At 40.7% G+C, this 22,600-nt stretch overlaps 1 protein-coding gene across 5 annotated transcripts in view; it reads left to right on the top strand.

Moving 5' to 3' along the window:
- The window catches only part of TASP1 (taspase 1), a 237,528-nt gene that overhangs the window by 169,826 nt on the left and 45,102 nt on the right, over positions 1 to 22,600 (top strand). For all 5 annotated transcript variants that reach the window (XR_011246719.1, XM_060031247.1, XM_060031246.2 and 2 more), the window contains one exon: positions 18,368 to 18,478. Coding sequence is in view for 4 of the 5 variants with exons in the window: in XM_060031247.1 (XP_059887230.1) it covers positions 18,368 to 18,478 (111 nt within the window). In the remaining variant the exon portion in view is untranslated. The remainder of the gene's footprint in view (positions 1 to 18,367; positions 18,479 to 22,600) is intronic.

Here is a 22,600-nt window from a genome sequence, read left to right as displayed (position 1 = left end):
TTTCTCATCATCTTTTAGTCTAAATTAAAATGCCACCTGCTCAGAAAGGCCTGTCAACAGTGGGTTCTGCTCGTCCTCATTAGTCTCCATCTCATCCCCTCCAGTGTTTCCTCTGCGGCACCGTCACAACTGTAATATCGTGCGTATATTTACTTGTTTAGCCATCACCCTCCTCAGCATGTAGTCTCGCTGTGAGCTAGGACCAAGTGAGTCTTGTTTACCAGTGTAATCCCAGCACCCAGAATAGGGTCGAGCATATAATGCATCGGTATGCAATAAATCCTTGTAGACAAATGAAGGAAAAGTAACAGTGATATCCACACACTCTTATAGATGATAGGTCATCTTTTGGTTGTCCCTCGTCCTTTTTCAGTATAGCCTTTTTTATTTTCCTTAACCCAGTTCCTGCGTGCAACACTCCCAGCAGGAAGGGAAGGCTTACTCAGCTCTCGCTGTGGGAGCTCTGGGTAGAGCTGTGCTTGCTTGACTTTTTGAAACACATAAAAATATTGTTGGGGCTCTGTCCTTAGAAAGTTCTGTCCCTGGTTAATGTGACCACTGTCATCAGCTTGAAGTTCTTAGAGATGACACCAACCTTCTTGACTTCCTCGGTCACCGATTGCTGCCTCTTATAGCTATTGCTTCATCCTTCTTTTTTGCTACACGACCCTACAGATCTTTCTCTTCCTCTGCTGTTCCCATTTCAGCAAGTTGACCAGTTCTGGACACTGTGGTTCCTTCACACACCCCCACCCCCCGCCCCCTGATCTTTTCAGTTTAGTAAGTTTGCCCTGTTTCTCCCACCACATAGTCCCCTAGACACTCTGTGCACCATTGTCCCTTGGATCTCCAGGCTCTGCTCCTGTCCTTCCTCTTTGCTCCTCTTATTAACCTCAACTTCTTGATTTGGCTAAACTGCCCTCTGTGTCCAGACCCAGTGGTCTCTTTCCCCCGGGTTGCCTGTGCCGGGGCAGCATCCCTCCACACGCTCATGACCAAGCAGCCCTTCAGCCTTTCTCTAGGCCTTAGAACATCTAGCAGATATTAACCTGCTGTATTCTGAATATTCTGTATTCTTCCTTCTGATCTTTCTCAGGGTTCATCTTGTCCAAATAGTGAAGAGCTATGACCGCTCATTCTAGTGCTTGCTTGGTGCCATGATATTGATCCAAGTTCGACCCATTGTCCAAGGGCAGATTTTTTTCCCCTTTCCTCCACCCTGAGGCCCTTTTCTAATAAAGTGAGTGTGCCTTTATCAAGTCCTAAACTATTTAACACAAGGCCCAATTTAACTATTGGGCTATTCATTCATTCATCTAAAAAGTATTTATTGATCACCTGTTATATGTCAGGTGCTATTCTAGGTCATGGGTGGTGAACAAGATGTTCTAGTTGCCATTGCATTCTAGTGGACACATGTACATATTTATAGTATGTGTATAGTATAAGTATTTGTATATATGAGTCTGTATGTATAAAATGTAATATATACACTGTTCTCTAGCTCTTATCTAAGTAAATTGTATCTCACCAACAGGGTTTTAAGTTTTTCAGAAACAAATTTATTTTTTACTATTTTGTGTACCACACTGCTTGGGAGAATGCTGAGTACAGAGTAGGTATTTAGTATGGTCAATAACGTCACAAAAAATGGAATGCATAGACAAATACATTCAAGTGAGATACAAAACCTTACATACTATTGCCTTGATACAATTACAGTCTAGCCTTCTGTGTAAATGCCCTCCTGTTACGGGTTCAAGATACAGTAGCTCAGTATATATGGATACATGACAACTTCATTTATAGTTCACAATGTAAACACAGAAGTGTTTCTAGACCTACAGTTGTAAACTCAAGCACTAATAGACAGTATTGATAACATGCATTTGTAATTATCTAACTGTATACCCTCTCAATACGATAACAAATATAAAAAATATTGAGGCATCCAGAAACTTGATAGGAACTGCAGTATCAGCAGTCACCATTTGCTAAGGGAAAACACCCTCCTGTGTGTCTCCTCTGCTCTCAGTGCTTCACTTCTGCCACTTCCGGTCACCAAATGTGTTCGGGGGTTAGTTCCCACATCAAGCAATTCTCTGATTCTCTGGACACCAGCTGAGTGTCCCACAGTTGAACTCAATTTTGACACTCTCTACCTGGAGATAGCATCACATCCCACAGGTTAAGAGTTCAGTCCCACAGGATCGAACCTCTCCCATCCACTCCAGATGCCAATCACAAGTCCAGGCTGTCACCTGTGTTTCTGACCCACAGCTGAAAATTCTGAGGTTCTCACCACTGCCTCCTTGGGATCTCTTAATTTGCTCATAGAACTCAGGAAACAGTTTACTTACTAGGTTACTAGATATAGCTTTTGATATAAAAAGATATAACTCATGAATAGCCAGGTGGAAGAGATGCATAAGGCAAGGTATGTGGAGCTTCCGTGTCTTCTCTGGGCTCATTGCTCTCCTGGTAACTCCACGTGTTTGCCAAACTGGAAGCTCTCCAAACACCATCCTTTTGGGTTTTTATGGAGGCTTCATTACATAAGCAGGATTGATTAAATCATTGCTGATTGGTGATTAATTCAACCTCTAACTCTCCTCCCTGCCCTGACGTGGAAGGTGTGGAGCTGAAAGTTTCAACCCTCTAATCACATGGTTGGTTCCCCGGCAAACAGCTCTCATCCTTAGGTTACCTAGGGGTTTTCCAAGAGTCACCACATTAACATAAACTCTGGTGTGGTTGAAAGGGGCTTATTATGAATAACCAAAACCGTTCATTTCACTTTTACTGCTCTGGAACTATTTCAGGAACTGGGAACAAAAGTAAATATTGTAACAGAAGATGCACCTATAGCTCTTACATAGGAAATCACAAGGTCTTAGGAATTGTGTGCCAGGAGACCTGAATCAAGATCAAAATATATATTTCTTATTATATCAAAATATCACCGCATTCTATCAGGACAGATACTGTATGAAGTCATTCTACCACAGTGAGCTAGATAGATTTATTTACTTAAAGGTAAAGTTTACAAGAGCACAGCAAAGTAGTTGCTACATTAAACTGACTCTAAGTTTGAATTAAAAGCATAATGGGAAGCCTCAATATCATGTGCTTCTGCACAGTCAGTGAGCAGGATCTGACCTTACATAGTAAAAGTGAACAAAGTTTGTTTATAGGGAAAAATGGCATATGTGAGGAAACAACTCAGAGAAGGAAAAACTTACAAGGAACAGCAATAGATGAGTGTATAATGTTGTAAAGGTCTGTTGTCCTTTCATGGTCTTTGTGCAGTAATGGGTGGAGATAATGCCCTGCACTCCCAAGTGCTTATCTGCACTATGCTTATCTGCATTATTTGATCACATCTTTGTTTACCAAGTCAAATGGAGATACTCAGAAAACTATAAGACACTGATGAAAGAAATTGAAGATAGCACAAACAGATGGAAAGATATACTGTGTTCATGGGCTGGAAGAATTAATATTCTTAAAATGAACATACTACCCAAAGCAATCTACAGATTCAGTGCAATCTCTATCAAAATACCAATGGTATTTTTCACAGAACAAGAACAAATAATTTTAAAATTTGTATGGAAACACAATAGACCCCGAATAGCCAAAACAATCTTGAGAAAGAAGAACAGAGCTGGAGGTATCATGGTCCCTGACTTCAGACTATACTACAAAGCTATAGTAATCAAAACAGCATGGTGCTGGCACAAAAATAGACACATGGATCAGTGAAACAGAATAGAAAGCCTAGAAATAAATCCACACACTTATGGTCTATGACAAAGGAGGCAGGAATATACAGGGGAGGAAAGACAGCCCCTTCAATAAGCGGTGCTGGGAAAACTGAACAGCTACATGTAAAAGAAGGAAATTAGGACATTTTCTAACACCATATACAAAAATAAACTCAAAATGGATTAAAGACCTAAATATGAGACCAGAAACCATAAAACTCTTAGAAGAAAAGTGTTTCGAGACACTCTTTGACATAAGGTGGTACACTGTTTGACATAAATTGTAGCAATATTTTTTTTGATCTGTCTTCTAAGGCAAAGGAAACAAAAGCAAAAATAAACAAATGGGACCTAATTAAACTTAAAAGCTTCTGCACAGCAAAGGAAACCATCGACAAAACACAAAGGCAACCTACTGAATGGGGGAAAATATTTGCAAATGATATGACCGATAAGGAGTTAATATCCAAAATATGTAAGCAGCTCATACAATTCAACATCAAAACAAGTAACCCAATTAAAAAATGGGCAGAAGACCTGAAAAGACATTTTTCCAAAGAACACATACAGATGGGCAACAGGCACATGAAAAGATGCTCAACATTGTTAATCATCAGAGAAAGGCAAATCAAAACCACAGTGAGATATTACCATACACCTGCCAGAGTAACTATCAAAAAAGATCACAGGACTTCCCTGGTGGCGCAGTGGTTAAGAATCCTCCTGCCAATACAGGGGACACGGGTTCAAGCCCTGGTCTGGGAAGATCCCACATGCCGCGGAGCAACTAACTCTGTGTGCCACAACTACTGAGCCCGTGCCTGCGCGTGCCCTAGAGCCCATGCTCCACAACAAGAGAAGCCACCGCAATGAGAAGCCTGCACACCACAACAAAGAGTACCCCCCGCTCACCACTACTAGAGAAAGCTCACGCACAGCAACAAAGACCAACGCAGCCAAAAATAAAATAAATAAATAAATGTATAAAAAAAAAAGGTCACAAATAACACATGGTGAGTATGTGGAGAAAAGGGGACCCTTGTACACTGCTGGTGGGAGTGTGAATTGGTGTAGCCATGGTGGAAAACAGAGGTTTCTCAAAAAACTAAAAATAGAATTACCATATGATCCAGCAGTTCCACTCCTGGGTATATACTGAAGAAAACGAAAACAATAATTCAAAAAAATATATGCAATGTTCATAGCATTATTTACAATAGCCAAGATATGGAAGCAACCTAACTGTCCATCCACAGATAAATGGATAAAGAAGATGTGATACCACACACACACACACACACACACACAGAAATACTACTCAACCATCAAAAAGAATGAAATTTTTCTATTTGTAACAGCATGAATGGACTTGGAGGGTAATATGCTTAGTGAAATAAGTCAGAAAGAGAAAGACAAATACTGTATGATATCACTTACATGTGGAATCTGAAAAATAAACTAGTGAATATAACAACAACAACAAAAAACGGACTCACAGATATGGAGAACAAACTAGTGGTTACCAGTGGGAGTGGGGATGGGGGAGGGTAAAATAGGGGTAAGGGATTAAGATGTACAAAATACTGTGTGTAAAATGAAACGTACAGCATAGGGAATACAGCCGATATTTTATAATAACTATAAATGGAGTATAACCTTTAAAAATTGTGAATCACTATGTGGTACACCTGAAACTTATATAATACTATAAATCAACTATACCTCAAAAAAAAAAAATACTAGCTTTGTCCTCCTGAAGCAAAAGGCCTTGCTCATGAACACTGGTGCCTTGGATTATATTGTAAATACTATATGGTATTTAGCACAAATGGAATCTAGAATTTCATGAGCAATAACTTTACCCAGAAAATTTTTTTTTCATGTTTTAAACACTTTTGTATACTTATGATTGATTAGTGAACTTAAAGATTTGCAAATCCAGAGTATTTTCACTTCCCTCACAGACAACTTGCTATCCAGTCTCATAGAGTTGAGGGGTATTTGTTGTTTTGATTTTGTCTTGTTTCGTGTGAGCAGGCCGAGGGTTGCTGAGAATGATTTTATTGAGTTGAGAATATTATAGATGGTAACTATAGCCTGTAGTAAATCTGATAAGATGGATCAGAAGAATAAGAACTGACCATGGAGAAAAAATAATTTGTTGACTTTTCATACCAAGTTTACATCTCAGAAGACGTTCTGTAAAGATACTTGATCCTTTTAAACTATAGAGAGGTGTGCTTGCAGATTTTGTTTTAGGGGTACCATGTCACATTTCATTGTCTAAAATCCACATGGCCCCAGCATTTGTAGGTGTCAAGAATGTAACTAACTCCATCTGTAGGTTTTCCTCAGAGAAATTTATCAGGACACCCTGACTCTAAGCAAAATCACAATTAATTTTACTAAAGTATGTTCATATGAAAATTCCAGTGAGAGTAGGAGGCAAGAATACTAAACAAGTCTATTTTTAAGGTCATATGAAAAAAATCACATGAAAGTAACAGAATATTATGCAAATAATGAACAATGAGAGGAAAATAATGAATAAGCAGAGTCCCAGTCAGGTAGAATATACTATAAAACTATAATAAAGCCAGCTGGTATCTGTATGAGAATAGTTTCATCGGTGGAACAAAGGACAATCTAGGTGTAGATGCACATATATATGAGAATGTAATATGTGATTAAAAATTCATTTCAAGTCAGTGGGTAAGAGATGAATTTTACAACAAATTTATATTGGTCAATAAGGCAGGATCTCCACTGCAGTCCTTACACCAAAATTAATTCCAGATAGACTGAAGTTTTAAATATAAAAGCTGAAATTTTAAAGCACTAACAGAAAACATGGACAACTTATTTTCATAATTTTGGGTTACATAAGGCCTTTCTGAAAAACTCCCAACACAGAAGCCATAAAGGAAAATGACTGATAAATTTGACCACATAAGCGTTAAAAACTTCTCTATTACCCCCCCCAAAAAAAGTCATAGACAAAATCAAAAGATATATGATAAACCAAGGAAAAATATTTACAATACATATGACCAAGGAATTTAACAAATTAGTAAGAAAAAATCCAAAAACCCAGTAGAGAAATGGGTAAAGGAAATTTTCGGTTTGGGATTCTGTTTGTTTTGTACGACAGAAACCCAGCTATAGGGTCTTAAAAGGGGGCTTTCCTTTTCTCACCTAAGAAGTCTGACAGCCCAGAGGTGGCACAGTGGCCGCACAGTGCACCAGGGGTCTAGACTCTCTTCCTGTTTGGCTGTCTTTATGGGTGGCTTCATTCTTTGTTCCACCTCTAGGCACCACATCCGAGGCAAATGGCAGCAGCCAATAAGATACATGCTAATCAGGTCTGCCCTTTAACAAGCTCTGCTAGCAACTCTGCCCCTTAGCCTGCCAACTGCAAAGGAGTTTGGGAAGCTGGGCAAACTTCTGTCCCAAACAAAATTAATGTTTGTCTGAAAGGAAGAAAGGGAGAATGGCTAATGGGTAGGCAACCAGTTGTGTGTGTCACAGATCTGAAAGCAACTCACGGATAAGGAGATACAAATGACTCATAGGCATTGAACATTTTTCATAATTAAATAAATGCAAAACAAGCAACAATCAGATATCATTTTTCATGTATAAGATTAGTAGTAATCAAAGAGTTTGCTGATGCCTAGTTTTGGTAAGGTTATGGGGAAACGGGCGCACTCAATCACTTTCCTATGCGTATAAATCTTCTTAGAAGGCCATTTGGGAATCTGTAGCAAATAATTTCAGTGAATATGCTGATTGATTCATCAACTCTACATTGAGAAGTGTATCCTGTATATTCATACATGTATGAAAGGTACATGTCCAGATGTCTACTGCAGCATTATTTGTAATGGCAACAAACAAAACTAGAAATGACCTAAATGCCCACCCCTAGGGAACTAATTAAAGAAGTGATAGCATATATGTCCAAGAGTATAGTCATTGTTAAAAAGGGTGAGCTAAATTTGTGTGTGCTGATATGGAAGGATCTCCAAGTTAAATGATTGAATTTTAAAAGCCAGAAACAGAATAGTTTATGTAACATGGTCCAGTTGAGTGAAAAATTGAAAAAGGATGTGTGTTACTATGGATAATTTCAGAAAGACTATACAGGGAGCTCTTGGTGGTACTCACCTCTATGGAATGGCACTGCAGTAAGGCATACTTTCATTTACAGTCAGTGTCTGCCGAGGGGTTTGGTTCCAGGACCCCCTGGTGATATCAATCCTCAAGTCCCTTGTATAAAATGGTGTAGTATTTGCATATAAACGTATACATATCCTCCTGTCTGCTTTAAATCATCTCTAGATTGCTTATAATATGTGATATAGTGTAAAAACTATGTAAATAGGTGCTGGAGTGCAGCAATTTCAAGTTTTGGGATTTTTTTCCCAAATATTTTTGATCCACGGTTGAATCTGTGGATGTGGAACTTGTAGATACAGAGAGCTAACTGTATATTATTTTGTTTGTTTGTTTGTTTGAGTATTTAGAATCTGTATGTATAGTACATTTTTTTAAAGTACAGTAATAAATTGAAAATGTGCCTTTTGTCAGGGGAGAGTCAAGAGAGTTAATTACCAGTAGGGACACCAGCCATTAACAGGCAGCTGAATACTAGCCCTTCCTTCTCTTGACTTGAAATGAGGAACACCCTGGTGGTCTGGCATGATTATACACGGGGATAGGTTTCTTAACTACATTGGAAACATCATTGCCCCAAGGCCCCAATACCTGTATTGCTGTTCTCTCATTTGCTTAGTTTTTTTTTTTTTCCTTCAGATGTCTCGCTGGTCATTTATTTATCATTATCCCAGGACAGAGAAGCTATCCCTGACCATCCTGATTAAAATGCTGTCTCCCTGTGTACCCACCATATTACTGTTATCTCCCCTATGCTGCTTGAGTTTCCTTTCTACCACTGGTAGTATTTGTTTGTTGTCTGTCATATCATAGATGACTTGGTGTCTTCTTCCAGGTGCGCTACCCACACAAAATACCACATACTGGGTGGTTTATAAACAAAAGAAATTTATTTCTCCCAGTTCTGGAGGCTGGGACTTCAAGATCCAGTGGCCCATATTGTCAGGTGAGGGCCTTCTTCCAGTAGCAGACTTCTCATTGTATCCTCACGTGGCCAGAAGGGAAAGGGAACTTTCTTGGGCCTGTTTTATAAGGACACTAATCATGTTCATGAGAACTCTGTTCTTATGACCTACTCACCTCCTAAAGGCCACACTTCCTAATACTGTCACATTAGGCATTAGATTTTCAACATATGATTTTGAGGGGACACAAACATTCAGACCATGTTGGATACAGATTTTGCCTTAATCTTCATGTACCCAAGGCCCCATAAACAGTGCTTGGCACAAGGTTGATTCTTAAATATTTTAAAGTGAATATTTACAAAATATGAAGGATTTGTTGAATGGATGTTGTACTTCTCAAATTCATGGCTTCTAGTCTAGCATTAATAAGAAAGTATGAACTGCGCCACCCACTGTACCCTCACGGAAGACACTTTACCTGGTCTGGACCCCTGTCTTCTGCCACTATCACCATTTCTGCCTTGTGACACTCCTGGAGATGGAAGTTCTGGCAGCTGTAACTGGTGGGGATGGTGTTCTCTACAACCCCCAGCAGCTTGGAGGGACCCCGCAGAGTCTGAGGGCAGAGGATCTTTGTCTTACTTGTTAACGTTAACATGTAAAGTTCTAGGACCAGGGCTGGTAAACCAGCCCTTTGGCTTCCCCTCCCGTGAGTCTTCAGTTCTCTGTAGGCTGCTCTAACCTGCTTCTCTGTCAGGGAATCACATTCTCATCCTGTCATCGTTGCTCAAGGGTGAGTTTGTGGAATCCTTGCTCCCTCCACATACAGGTAAAATGTTGGGCTGGAATATTCAGAAAAAGAAGATAACCCCCGATCCTGCTTGAATTGCTTCGTGATTTTTGAAGTGTGTTGTCTTTTCTCCTCAGCTGAATTGTTCCCTTGAAGACAGAAACCTTGTGTCAAATTAAAAAAAAAAAAATCTCCTGTCATTTCTAAAACAGTATGAAGTGTGTACACTCTATGTTTGGTTAAACCAACAAGCAGAGGCTTTAATGGAATCCTTAATTTGGTTTCTTGCTCCAAATCTTTGTGGCAGAATCAATAAATTTATTCAAAGACTGAATGTCTCTCTGATATGTTTAGGTTCTGATTATAATTTAGAATTTTCTGTTTTGAAATAAATTGACTTTTCTTGTATTTCAGATTTTGTTAGGTAAGGGATTTCAAAAGGGTCATTGGCCACACTTAGCTTTCTTCAGCTTAACTCAACTAAACCCAACTCAACTCTTCTCTCCAAGGAATTCAGTTGGAGTCTTTAAAACTATACTTATCACCTGAAAGCCGCACATAATGATGACACTCTAGAGCTGTGATAGAGGTGGGTTTTTGAGGGCAGGTGTGTCCTCAGGGTATGTAGTGAGAGGATCTGGATCAGGCATCTGGTGCCTCGCTCCCCTCTTCCCCTTTGTGTTTTCGTAGGTCATTTACCTTCCTGTGCCTCAGCTTCTTCCTTTCATTCCTTCGGTTTCTCATCTGCCAAATGAATGTAGTAATAACTGTCCCATTGGGATTTTTGTGGGAGCAGGAAAGGAGAGAATGCAGTTAAGTTAATGTACATCTTATAGGATGATGGCGACAGTCTTGTAGGCGTCTCCTCAGAGGTAGGATATAGTGGCACTTCATTAATGGCACTGTCACCTCTGAACTTAGGGACCAGCTCCTCTCGTTATGTTATGTGGTCTTCATGTCATTCTGCTATACTTCACATCCATGAAAGATATGGTAAGTGAAGTGCATCTTTAGAGGAAAGGTCCTTGATCTTTCAGGAAGTATAAACTGTTATCCTGCTTTTGTGTCTAAGGAATATTTATAATCTCTCTTGTTTTTTTTGAAGTTAGAGGTATATGTTTTCAGTAGGGAACATTCATTATTCCCTAGTCCATTTTCTTTCTCACTTGACCTCCAAACAAACCATGTCTCTCTCTCTCTCTCTCTCTCTCTCTGTCATTGTATCTCTTTTTCTCAATATATGTATAATTCCTTGAAGAGAAAATGCCATTCAAGTGGTTTGTCATCTAGATTTTAAAAAGAAGAAAGCAATACACAGAACTGTATTTAAAAGACAGAGATTCGGGCTTCCCTGGTGGCGCAGTGGTTGAGAGTCCGCCTGCCGATGCAGGGGACACGGGTTTGTGCCCCGGTCCGGGAAGATCCCACGTTCCGCGGAGTGGCTGGGCCCGTGAGCCATGGCCGCTGAGCCTGCGCGTCTGGAGCCTGTGCTCCGCAACGGGAGAGACCACAACAGTGAGAGGCCCGCGTACCACCAAAAAAAACCCAAAAAACAAAAACCAAAACAAACAAACAAAAAACAAAATAAAAGAGATTCTTTGTTAAATGTGATGGGAAGGTAGAAGAATAGCAGCTGCCTTCTGGCTACAGAATTACTCTCTTGATAGGTTCTCACATGTTGAAGAGGAAGTGTTGTATCACGTTTTGCAAAAGCTCTAAAGTTTTGGCTTGCTGGCATCCAGTAATGGCTGGTTGCTGCTGGTGGGGAGACACGAATCTTTAAAATGGAAAAAACTCCTGCCCGTTAGAACTGTTAGAGACATTAGAGGTTACTAGTCCAGTCTCTCAGTTTTTCAGATGAGGGAAGAAAGCACGGTTCAGAGAGATAAAGTGGCTTGTCCAAGTTCGAGTAGACAGCACCAATCTCCTGGTTGTGTAGCCCGTCTTCTATCCATTTGTGTTTTGTGGACATCTGTGGATTTGTCTGTCCATGCATGACCCCACTTCACTGGACTCTTGGATAAAGTTGATTGCTCTAGGCTTAACCCCTAGGCAAAGCCAGGCCAGTCAGATTTCCCTATCTTTCGAAGTCTGATGGCCTCTGAGAATGTGAAACCTGATAAAGAGAGGAAGTCTCTCTGGTGGCGAAAGTTGTATCAGGTATACAGCTCTGGACCTATCCATAGATGGCCATTACCATCCATACAGAAGAAGCTGTTTCCAGCTGTTCCTGAAACCCATCACATCCCCACCCTTCCAGAAGGTTTTTTTTTTTTTTCTTGGGTTTTATGGACCAGTGAATCCTCCTTTTTACTTAAAATCATTCTAATTGAGATTCTGGCACTAGCAATCAAAAGAATATGGGTTAATATTCCCGCTAACTTCTCTACCTTAATACTTACAGGGATTTTCTTTTCCAATTTCTTCAAATTCTTCATTCTTAAAGATATGGCACAAGTACAGTAAGCAGGTGTCTCATTTGTTTACAGTCTGGATTTACAATCTTAATATCCAGATACACACATTTGATCACAGTGAATATGTTTCTTAGCATCTGTAATTATAATTTCATTCCATAGTAGTTATAGATTTGGGCATTTAAAGAATCAATTTGAGATATTTTAATAGGCTGAATGAAGCTTAATTTTTATTATTTCTTTGTTTCTATTAGTCTTCTTTACTTTATGCACCTACTTGCACATGGAACTTTGGATTGTCTTAGTTAATTTTTGCCCCCCCTCCCCCAATTCCCTATTTGATTATAGAAAGCACTTATCACAGAGCCCAACATGTCACTCTATGTTAATTTTTCCTACTGGGAAGAACAAGAAAGTGGCTCCTTTTATACAGACACTGTTTAACACTTTAACTTGGGAAGTTGATACTCTATCACCACTACCATCCAATCACCGAATGTCAGTTGAGCACTAGTTCCAGCCGATGTAGAAGGTTAACCAGGTAAATACAGTAATAGATCTTGTTCAACATGATAATCTTTGAGAACCAGCAAAATGCTGAAGTGTGCTCCTACCCTTAACATTACTACCACCAAATGTTTCAATAGCACCTCAGAGGTTACAAAGTTAATATATAAATTCAACCCTCACAACAACCAAGAAAGATATCTTTTAATATCCATGATTTATAATTGGATATTAAAGAAGAAACTGAAGCATAGAATGTTTTTTAATATGTCTTGCTTAAGACCACACAGTTACTACCTTGAGAGTCAAAACAGGGTTTTCGGTCTGAGTCAGTGTCGTTTTGTTTTGTTTTGTTTTGTTAAACACCACAGTGATAATATGAAATCTGACTACTTTCCATGAAAATTTTGGAATCTTCAAATATAGTACTTTAATCATTGTATCATTAAATCTTTGAATGAATGCATATCAAGGGTGAGGAGCCCTGATTCAAGCTTCCATGGTGCCCAGGGGCCCCACCCCCTTTCAGAGCACGCATGTACCGTCTTTCCATCCTTGATACTGCACTGCAGTGGTGTAGGCAGGAGTGTGTGTGTGTGTGTGTGTAGGTTGGGGATAGGGGAAGGTGGTGAATAAGTAGAAGTACTCTGTTAATCTCTAAGAGGGCCTCAAAGGTGAATCAGATACTCTGACCCCAAAGAGCTTGGGTCTGTATACAAGGCACTGGAGCTGAAGAATAGATTTCAGTTCGTGGAGGGGAGGAGGAGGGAGCTGGGAAGGACAGTTCACAACAATGGGCCCAGGGGGAAGTCTTGGGGAAATGGAATATAGGAAGTCCAATTTGGCTGGAGCACATGCTGTGTAAAAATAATAGGGAGATAAGGTTGGGAAGAGAGAGGAGGTCTGGGCCCGGCTAAGGAGTTTAAACGTTATTCCATGAGCAGTTGGGAGTCATTGAAAATTTCTGAATGGTTTAACGGTATGATCATAGCTGGGGTGCATATTTCTTATTAGAGTAAACTTTGATGTCAGTTTCCCATGCCCATATCCATCCTATGAACAGCCATATCGGTTCTGCTTGCAGAACATATCCCAGACCCACCCTCTGCTGACCGTCTCCACGGCCACCAGGCTCACCTAAGCCACTGGAGTCTCACAACCAAGCTCTTTTAGTGGCTTCCTGCTTCCACACTTGCCCTGCCCATCTGTTCTGCACAGCAGAGTAACCTCCTACAAACACAAATAAAAACCATCACTGACCTGGTTAAAGCCCTCTGTCATCTTCTCATCACACTTGGAGTAAAATCCAAACTCCTTGCTGGGCCTTCTCTAACCTTATGTGACGTGGCCCCGCTTCCCTCTGAACTCAGATTCTACCCTCCCTCCCCCTCCTTCACTTGGCTTTGCCACTCTAGCCTCCTTTTATTTCCTGAACTTCCAGACTCCTTCCCACCTCTGGGTATCTGCATTTGCTGGTTCATCCGCCTGGAATGTTCCTTCCCTGGATCTTCACATGGTTAGCGCCTTATCAAAGATGCCTTCCCCGACCCTTGATATAAAGTATTAGCCCCAGTCACGCCCTATAACACTCGACTGGATTCATTTTCTTCACCGCACTTCCTACTAACTGGGTGGATTTCCTTGTTGATTTGTGACTTTATTACTTGTCTCCCAACCTGCTCAATTCGATGTGAGCAGGTACCTCATTTGTTCACTGCCGTGTCCCCAGTGCCCAACGAGCCCTGGCACATTGTACACATTCATTGGATTAATTTCTCTAAGAGGTGAGTGACTGGATCAGGAAGGAGAGTTCATGGGGGTCCTGTGGGTGGGAATGATGGGGCGGAGGCAGGCACAGGTGCACCCACAGAGAACTGACAGGACTTGATGTGGTTTGAAGAGTTGAGTCATTGGAGAGGGAAGAGGTAGAAGGTTCTGAGCTTGGGTGAGCTGTGAGGACCCCAGGAGAAGTGACCAGATTTGGTGAGAAAGGAGCAATTGTAGAGGTGCCAAGACTTTGAGTGCAGGTGGGGTGGAGCTCTCCAGCAGGCGGTTGGGACGTAAGCTTATCCAGAGTTTCCTGTTCCTGAGAGGCTTTGCTGCAAAGCAGGCAGAACCGTGGGCTTCAAGACACGTGGGGGGAAGCCTTCCTCCTCAGCTGTGGCGTGGCTGTGACTTGTCATTGAACCCCTCTGAACCTCAGGTTCCTCATCTGTAAAGTGATCATTAAATGCCTTCTCGCGGTGGTTCTGAAAATTAAACTACAGAACATGAAAACATGGAACTAGGGCCTGACACAGGGTAGTTTCTCAGTGACTGTTAATTCCCTGTCTCCTTTCCCTCTTGTCTAAGAGGCTGAGGAGTAAATACTTTACCCTAGTTCCGCAGCATAAATCTGTGTTGCTTTTCTTTACAAAGCAATGTGTGTGTGTGGTTTAAAAAGACAAGCAGTACCCCCAGGCTTACACTGAAAATGAGTAGTTCCCTGTCCCAACCCTCCACAGCCCCCTCATTTTCCTCTCCCTGGAGGCTACTACTTTTAACTCTCTTAGCTATTTTTTCTCAAACTTATATCTATAATTCAATATAACATGCTTATACTACTATTTCTTGATTTTTCAATTTTAAATATTATTTGGATATCAGATTTAGTTGTTATCATCTTCACTCCAGGGAAGGCAAGAACTTAATAGTTCCTTTATACTTCCAACTTCAAACCTACACTCACCCACACAGGCCTTTTCTCCTCTTAATGTATTATATCCCTATTTTTCAGTTCATCGGTATCGCGAGTTTATATTTTTTACTCTAGCTGTTGACATCTGAGCTACGTAGTGGGCTGTGATTCTATTTCATTTCCTGTAGAAATTTTTATTTCTTCTGCAGTTAATATTTGCCTCACTTTTTTTTTTATACCAATCACTCTTTCATCCTTAGTCTTCCCACAAAATCTGAAACATTTCTTCTCAATAATTTCAAATGCAACATGTATCTTGTATGTTTAATTTTTTCCCCTCCTTGGAAATACCTTTCCAGCTTCCTCTGGCTTTCTGCTGTTTTGGTCTGGGCTTTCCAAGCCTGTGTGTAGCCGTGTGTCACCCAGGAATACTTTTGTCTTGTTTTGGATCCCCTGTTTGCAGCTCTTCTTTTCTTTCTCATTATTTTTGTTGCTCCTTCATTTTGCTGAGGCACATTCATCCTACAGCTTTCTGAGAAAGAGTGCACAGGAGGTGAATTCTTTGAGACTTTGTTGAGCTTTATTCTCCTTTCACGCTAGATGGACATTTTGGCCAAGGGTAGAATTCTAGGTTTGAAATAATTTTCTCTCAGCATTTTGAAGATAATACCTCCTAATCTTCTAGTTCCCAGTGTTGCTGTTGAGAAATCCGATGCCATTATGATCCCCTTGCCTTCCCTGTGATCTTTTTTCCCCATTTGGAAATTTTTAGACCTTTCTCTCTTTCCTCAGTATTTGATATTTCATAGTGATATGTCTTCATGGCACTCTTTTTTTTTTTTTCCCCATGTGTTGTGCTGGGAGGTTCATGAGCCTTTTCAGTCTGAACACTCATCCTTCAATTATTGGAATTGCTTTTTAATTATTTTTTGAAATTTCTTCCCTTTCATTTCTTTTATTTTCTCTCTTTGAAATTCCTCTTCAGATATTGGATCTTCTGGCCTGTTCTTCTGATTTAAAATTTTTTTTTTCTCTCATTTCTCATTCTGTCTTTTTTGTGATTCTCTTCTTTTTTCTTCTTCTTTTTCTTTTTTTTTGGCTGCACCATGCAGCTTACAGGATCTTAATTCCCCGATCAGGGATCAAAACCGGCCCTCGCAGTGAAAGGGCTGAGTCCTAACCACTGGACCACCAGGGAATCCACCTCCCCATTTTTTTTTTTAATTGTTCTTCTGATCAAAGTGTTTGCCTAAGTTTTCCCTCTGTTACCTTTTTGGTTGTTTGCTTTCTGTGTTTCCTGGAGGCCTAATGGAAACAACTAGTGATCCTAGGTTGTCTAAGTACCAAGAAGCTGAACTGAAAACCTTCTGTGTATGAGTCACACTTGCCATCTGGAAGCCCTCCCCACAAGGCAAGGACACGCTATGTTTTTAGGTTCTCTCAAATAGGTCTTTACTCTTGAGCTGGTTGGGACTGAGACTGGAAATACTCTTGAGACTGGAAAGGAATTATCCAGTCTCTTGCTTGGAGGATAACAGCCTACCTTCTTGCATCCTGAGAGCCTGTGAGTGAAGGGAGCTGGTTATTTCACTGTTTAACATAAAGGCTCCCCTTTAGCCCCTGTTTCCAGCATGGAGCCTCCCGTCTGCCCTGGGCTGAGCCTGATGACCCCAAGTCTCAAGTCCCTCTGGTTCAGCATCTCTAGAGAGTAAATGTCCTGCTTTCTCTAGGGTTAGGGAGGAGTAACTTCCTCTCTAGGTAGGAATCTGGGGCTTGAGGTCAGGGGTCGGCAAACTTTTTCTATGAAGGGCCAGAGATTAGATTTTAAACTTTGTGGGCTACACTGTGGTCTCTACCACATATTCTTCTCTTCCTCTTCCTTCTCTTTTTCTCTCTCTTAAAAAAAGAAAGTTTAACATGTAAAATAAACACTCTTCGCTTGCAGACAGCACAAAAACAGGCTGTAGAGCAGGCAGGTCGTAGTTTACCGACCCCTGGTCTAGAGGATCCTTTTGGACACTCTTGACCAACCATCTTTATTCCAGGCCCACCCTGCACCCCTGCCTTCAGAAGAACTTGATGCCTCCAATTTCTGGTCCTTTATTCGGTTTTATGACAAAACTGGATGGCTTCTTACAGGTGTCCCTCGACTCCAACCAGGCTCCCCCCTCCCCCATGGAAGCTTAGGTTTCAGCTTTCCCAGGTCCACTAGGTGAGCAACTGCTTGTCCGTCTTCTTTCTGTTTTCTAAAAGGTCAGTTTTTTTCTTGTCTCTCTCTCTGTCCTTATTAGGCCATGCCTTTTTCCCCTTCCCTTTCCCCCAGTTTACTGGGATTTGAGAAAGGAGTGGAGATAAATGCATGTGTTTAATCTACTGAGTTTAACCAGAAGCTCCCCCCAAATCCAATTTGGTTGGTTTTTATTTTTATTACTTTCTTTGATAGTGCTTGGGCTCATTTTGCATTTGTTCTCCACGTGCTCACTTGCTATGCCAGATGTTCGAAGAAGATGTCCTTGGGGAGGAAAAATGAGGGGTTTTAAAAAGCAGTGTTCCTGAAATGCTCACAATGGTTTAGTTTGTGTGAGATCTCTGCGAAGCATGGTTGTTTCTAACCACCAGACTCTCGTAATAGAAATAAGTTTCACCCTTCTTTGTGTATCCATCAGGAGCATTTTTAAATGTCTGTAATAAAGTTTGTGGCTTATTGTTTAAAGTTGAATTTAAGGTAGTAAATCAAAGCTTTTGGTGGCATGCCTCTGACAGCAGGGAGAGCCTGGTAAGTGATCCCTAAGAGCTGATCAAAGGGAGCTGCTGAGCATTTTTTCCTGTATTTGTGTTTTGGGCCTTTAATCTGGCAGTGTTTCCAATTCCATTCTGAATACGGTCATGCACACTCCACCCCCAGTCATGTCTTCTTGGAGGCGTCTGGCACTGCCTTTGCCTGTTCGGGCACAAGCCTGCCTTTGCTATCCCGCCTGTACAAGGTACGAACAATGGCGAGTGTCAGAAAGTGGGCATCTTTCAAGAGCTTATTCATACCACACGTTTGTTCCAGTAATCAAATGAAAATTGAAAGGGAAAAGAGTAAAATTAACTGAAAATGACCACTAGTCATTTCTGCCTAGGCTCACCTTTCCTGGCCAGCGAAGACGGCGTGCTCGGAGGAGTGATTGTCCTCCGATCCTGCAGATGCTCTGCAGAGCCTAACTCCTCCCCAAATAAGCAGACGCTTCTGGGTAAGTTAGACAAACACATTACGTGGGTGTCTTTCTCTTTCATTTTTTCCAAGAGATGGAAAGATTTATATCCTTAAGTTGATCATTTTAACCTACGGTTGGGCCAGGATGCTCTGTTGATATGTAAACATCTCTATTCCACTGCCCTTTTTGCCTAGGTCAACATCTACAAGGTGAATATTCATTTTGGAGTATATGCTTATAGCATATTTTTCAAATGGACTTAGCACCTAGCACCTTTACTAAAGCCCAATATTAAGACTATCGGACCATGTATTTATCCCCTGCCTTATTTGACAGAGCGTTTGAGATGACCCATAACAATATACACAGTAACATAGAGAGAAGCTTCTTCGTGTTCCCCTCCCCGAAAGGAATCAGAACCATGTGAAGAGCTACTGGCCTAGAAGTCCACCCTGGCTCCATGACTTATTAGCTGTGATGCCTTTGCGCATCCTTCTCACTGTTCTATGCCACTTCCTCATCTGTACGATAAGGATGTCTGCCCTGCCCTTCTTATGGAAGGGTCCCATGAGTATTTTGCAGATTTGCAGATGTCCATCCAGATGTGTGATTTTGTGTCTAGCAAAGCATACCAGTGGGAATGGAACCCAGCCCACCCTCCCATTTGCCAAGGCACAAACTTGTGGGGCTGCCTCTGCCCATGGGGGTGCCTTTTTCTAATTCATCCATCCAGAGAGGCACACTTTAAAAAATCTGCATAAAGGTGCCACGTAAGCTAGCAGGGAGCCCTATATGTTATTTTATTTTTTAATTGACTTTTTAATTGAAGTATACACTCAGAAAAAATTGTTAACTACAACTGCGTGGCAAATATTACAAACTGAACCCACCCATGTGACCAGCATCTAGATAAAAAATAGAACTTCACTGCAACTCTAAAAGCTCCCACATAACCCCTCCTAGTCTCTACCCCTTTCAAAGTTAACTACCATGCTGATTTCTAACACCATGATTAGTTCTATTTGATTTTATATTTTGTATAAATGGAATCATAGAATATGTATTCTTGGTGTCTAATGTCTTCAAGGAAATGTTAAACCTGTTAGATTCATCTACGTTACTTGTGACAGTAGTTTGTTCACTTTCATTGCTGTGTAGTATTACATTACGTATGGTTATAGCACTCTGTAGTTATCCATTCTTCTCTACACATTTTTTTTTTTTATATATAAGCACTACAAGTCATTCTCAGGGATGTGGTACTTCAGCTCTTCGTGTAAAATTCCTTTTATCAAGTATAGTTGGTACCTGGTCTGTATTGTATGATTGTTGTGCCTTGTTGTAGTACAAGTCCCTACATACCTTGAGATTTTATAAGTCTGTAAAATAAAAGACTGAGCATTTCTTATGAGAAAAAAAATTATTTTTTCTATAAAAGCCTGAAGAACTTTCATAAAATCTCTCCTCTCATTTGTCAAAGAAAAAAAAACAATGCACTTTTATAGGAAATGCGTCTTTCTCCACCTGGACTCTGATCACCAACTTCATTGTTTTTCATACTATATTTTCTTTCTCTTTCCACCCACGACACTTGGTACCCAGGTTGCTCCTGGCAAATGTTTTGTTTGTTTGTTTTTAATGGCCATTGTTTGTTAAACTGAGGCAAGCAGCCATTTGCTTCTTCGGTATCTTAATCATTGTCAAAACCTTTGAATATCTTCCACAGTTAGGTAGCAGGGAGTTTGCTTTTAAAATATGCAGAGGACGTACCTGGGCCTTCCATAAAAACTCAGAATAAGTCTTTAGTACTGGGAGGCAGGGTGGGGGACAGTTATTAAAACTGCTTCATAGACTGTTGCTAGAATAGAGTTTCTGTACTTTACTGAGCCTGGACTCTTGTCCATTCAAGTTAATCCTGAAAATTGTAAGGGTTTTTTTTGGTTGTCCTTTCAATTTTGGTGGTGTAGTATAGAAATGCATATTTTAGGATAAGTCATAGAATTTTAGCTCATATTAAATAGTTTTTATCACCAAGGTAGTAATTTGTAAACTGATCCCTACTCTCTGTCTCAAGGAGAAGAATGAAAACTGTCAATTTATGAAATAAGTGAAATCTTGCCATTTGTTAAAGTTAGCTTGAGGGACTGATGTTTGTGAAGTTTATCTACTAAAACCTGGTGAACTTAGGCTCCTATCAACTTATAGGTGCTACCGATGACGTGGGGTTTTACATATTTTGCTTTAAGAAAGTTACATATGTTCAGTGGGTGGTGAGAAAGTAAACGTGCTACAAAAGATAGAAAGAAGATGTGAAAGTCACCTTTGCCATCCAGTTTCCAGAGCTGCCAGCATCTGATTCTGGTTATTCTCATGGGATTCACCTTCACTCTATAGAATGTGCTTATGCTTCTGTTTCTCAATCAGTAACTAGTGACTCCTTCGGGGGAAAAAATTATGAACATAGCTCATACCACTGCCCACCACCTTTCCGCATGACTTTTGTGAGAACTCTAACTTGAAATCGTATATTTATTTTATTTCATCTGTAATGCACTATTTCTTGATTCATCAGCTTTCTATCATCTCTGCCAACCATCCCTCACCCCTCGGACTATGTAAGTTTCCTTCCTCTTCCTCCCTGACTCCCAACCCTCTCCTCAATCTCTAGGAACCATGCCATTACTGTCATAGATAGTAGTATTTGCATTCGGTCCTACAGGCAGCTTGCCTTCTATGCTCTGATTAGATGTTGATCCCAAATAGTGACAATTAGTACCAGCATTGACAGTATCAAGATTATATAAATATTATTCACTGCAGCTTCCAGTAGTGGAAGATTAGACCCATCAGAAGGGAAGTAAGTGTCTGCCATAAGCCTCTGCCTGTAAAAGGAGAATGTTTCAAACATCAAGCTCAAGTGGGTTCTCCTGTGCTTTACCATGTTAATTGCTCCAGATCAGGCTGCAACTTCATTTGCTTCATGTTTGGACCATGACTTCTCATTTATCACTTTATAAAACTCTCATGAAAGTATAACTTCGTAAACTCGTGGCTCCTTAATGTTTGGTAATATCTAGTAACCAGGAGGCTCAGAAATCTTTCTGTCCTACACATCCAAATAAAACGATTCCCCAAATTAAATAATAAAAAAGAACCCACACAAAACACTTAACTGCTGTATATTGTTCGATCACTTTTTTTGTCCCAAGAATAGTATAATCAAAACAAACTCTAACTTGAGCTTTTTCCGTATTCACTCTTTTCTGAAAATCATCAATAGCATTTCCATTACGCCACAAAAGCAGTTTCAATCAGACCCCATTGCTACTTGATGGAGTTTCCAGGAAGCCATTACCCAGCCTCCCCTCTTGACAAATACATCAATTACAAGGGCCCCAGTGGGCTGCTTCTAGAGTGGGATGACTCAACTACATGCCCTTTCAAGGTTTGTCCTTTGTTTACTGATTCATGAATACAGTTGGAGAATCTCAGGTAGAGAGGAACTTTCAAAGTCCTCTTGTGTGACCCCGTTATGTGTGCTCTGTCCATAAATTGTTCGAGAGAGAGATGGAGCTTAATTCCTCTCCACTTGTGACTCTCTTCCAATATGTCAGAGTGACAATGTGTGACTTCTGAGGCGAGGTCAGAAAAGGCAGTGGGCCTTCCTTCTCGCTTTCCTGGTTGGATCACTCACTTCACGAAAGACCAGCTGCCATGTCATAAGGACACTCAAGCAGCACCAGGGAAAGGCCCCTTTGGCAAAAAAACTATGACCGCCGTCCAACAGACAGCGAGGCACTGGGGCTTCCTGCCAACAGTCTGAGCTCCGAGTGAGCCTGCAGATGCCTGAGGCCCTGGGCAGATTTCTAGACTGAAATCTCATGAGATCCGAAAAAAGAACCACCCAACACAGCCACTCCTGAACTCCTCATCCACAGAAACTGAGATAATAAATGTTTATTGTTTTAAACCGCTACATTTTGGGGTAATTTATGTATGCAGCAATAGATAACAAATAAACCTTCTAAATGCTTTCACTGCCAAATGGTCCTCTGGTTTGTCTAAAGAACTACAGTGACAAATCAGGAGCTCTGTTGCATCTTTAGGCAGCTCAGGCTGTCAAGACTTCCGTTTGCATCAGTGATTCCGCTTCTCTGC

This window comes from Delphinus delphis, chromosome 15 (genome assembly GCF_949987515.2).
Source record: "Delphinus delphis chromosome 15, mDelDel1.2, whole genome shotgun sequence".
Lineage (NCBI taxonomy): Eukaryota > Metazoa > Chordata > Mammalia > Artiodactyla > Delphinidae > Delphinus > Delphinus delphis.
This window is presented reverse-complemented; position numbering and strand designations above follow the sequence as displayed.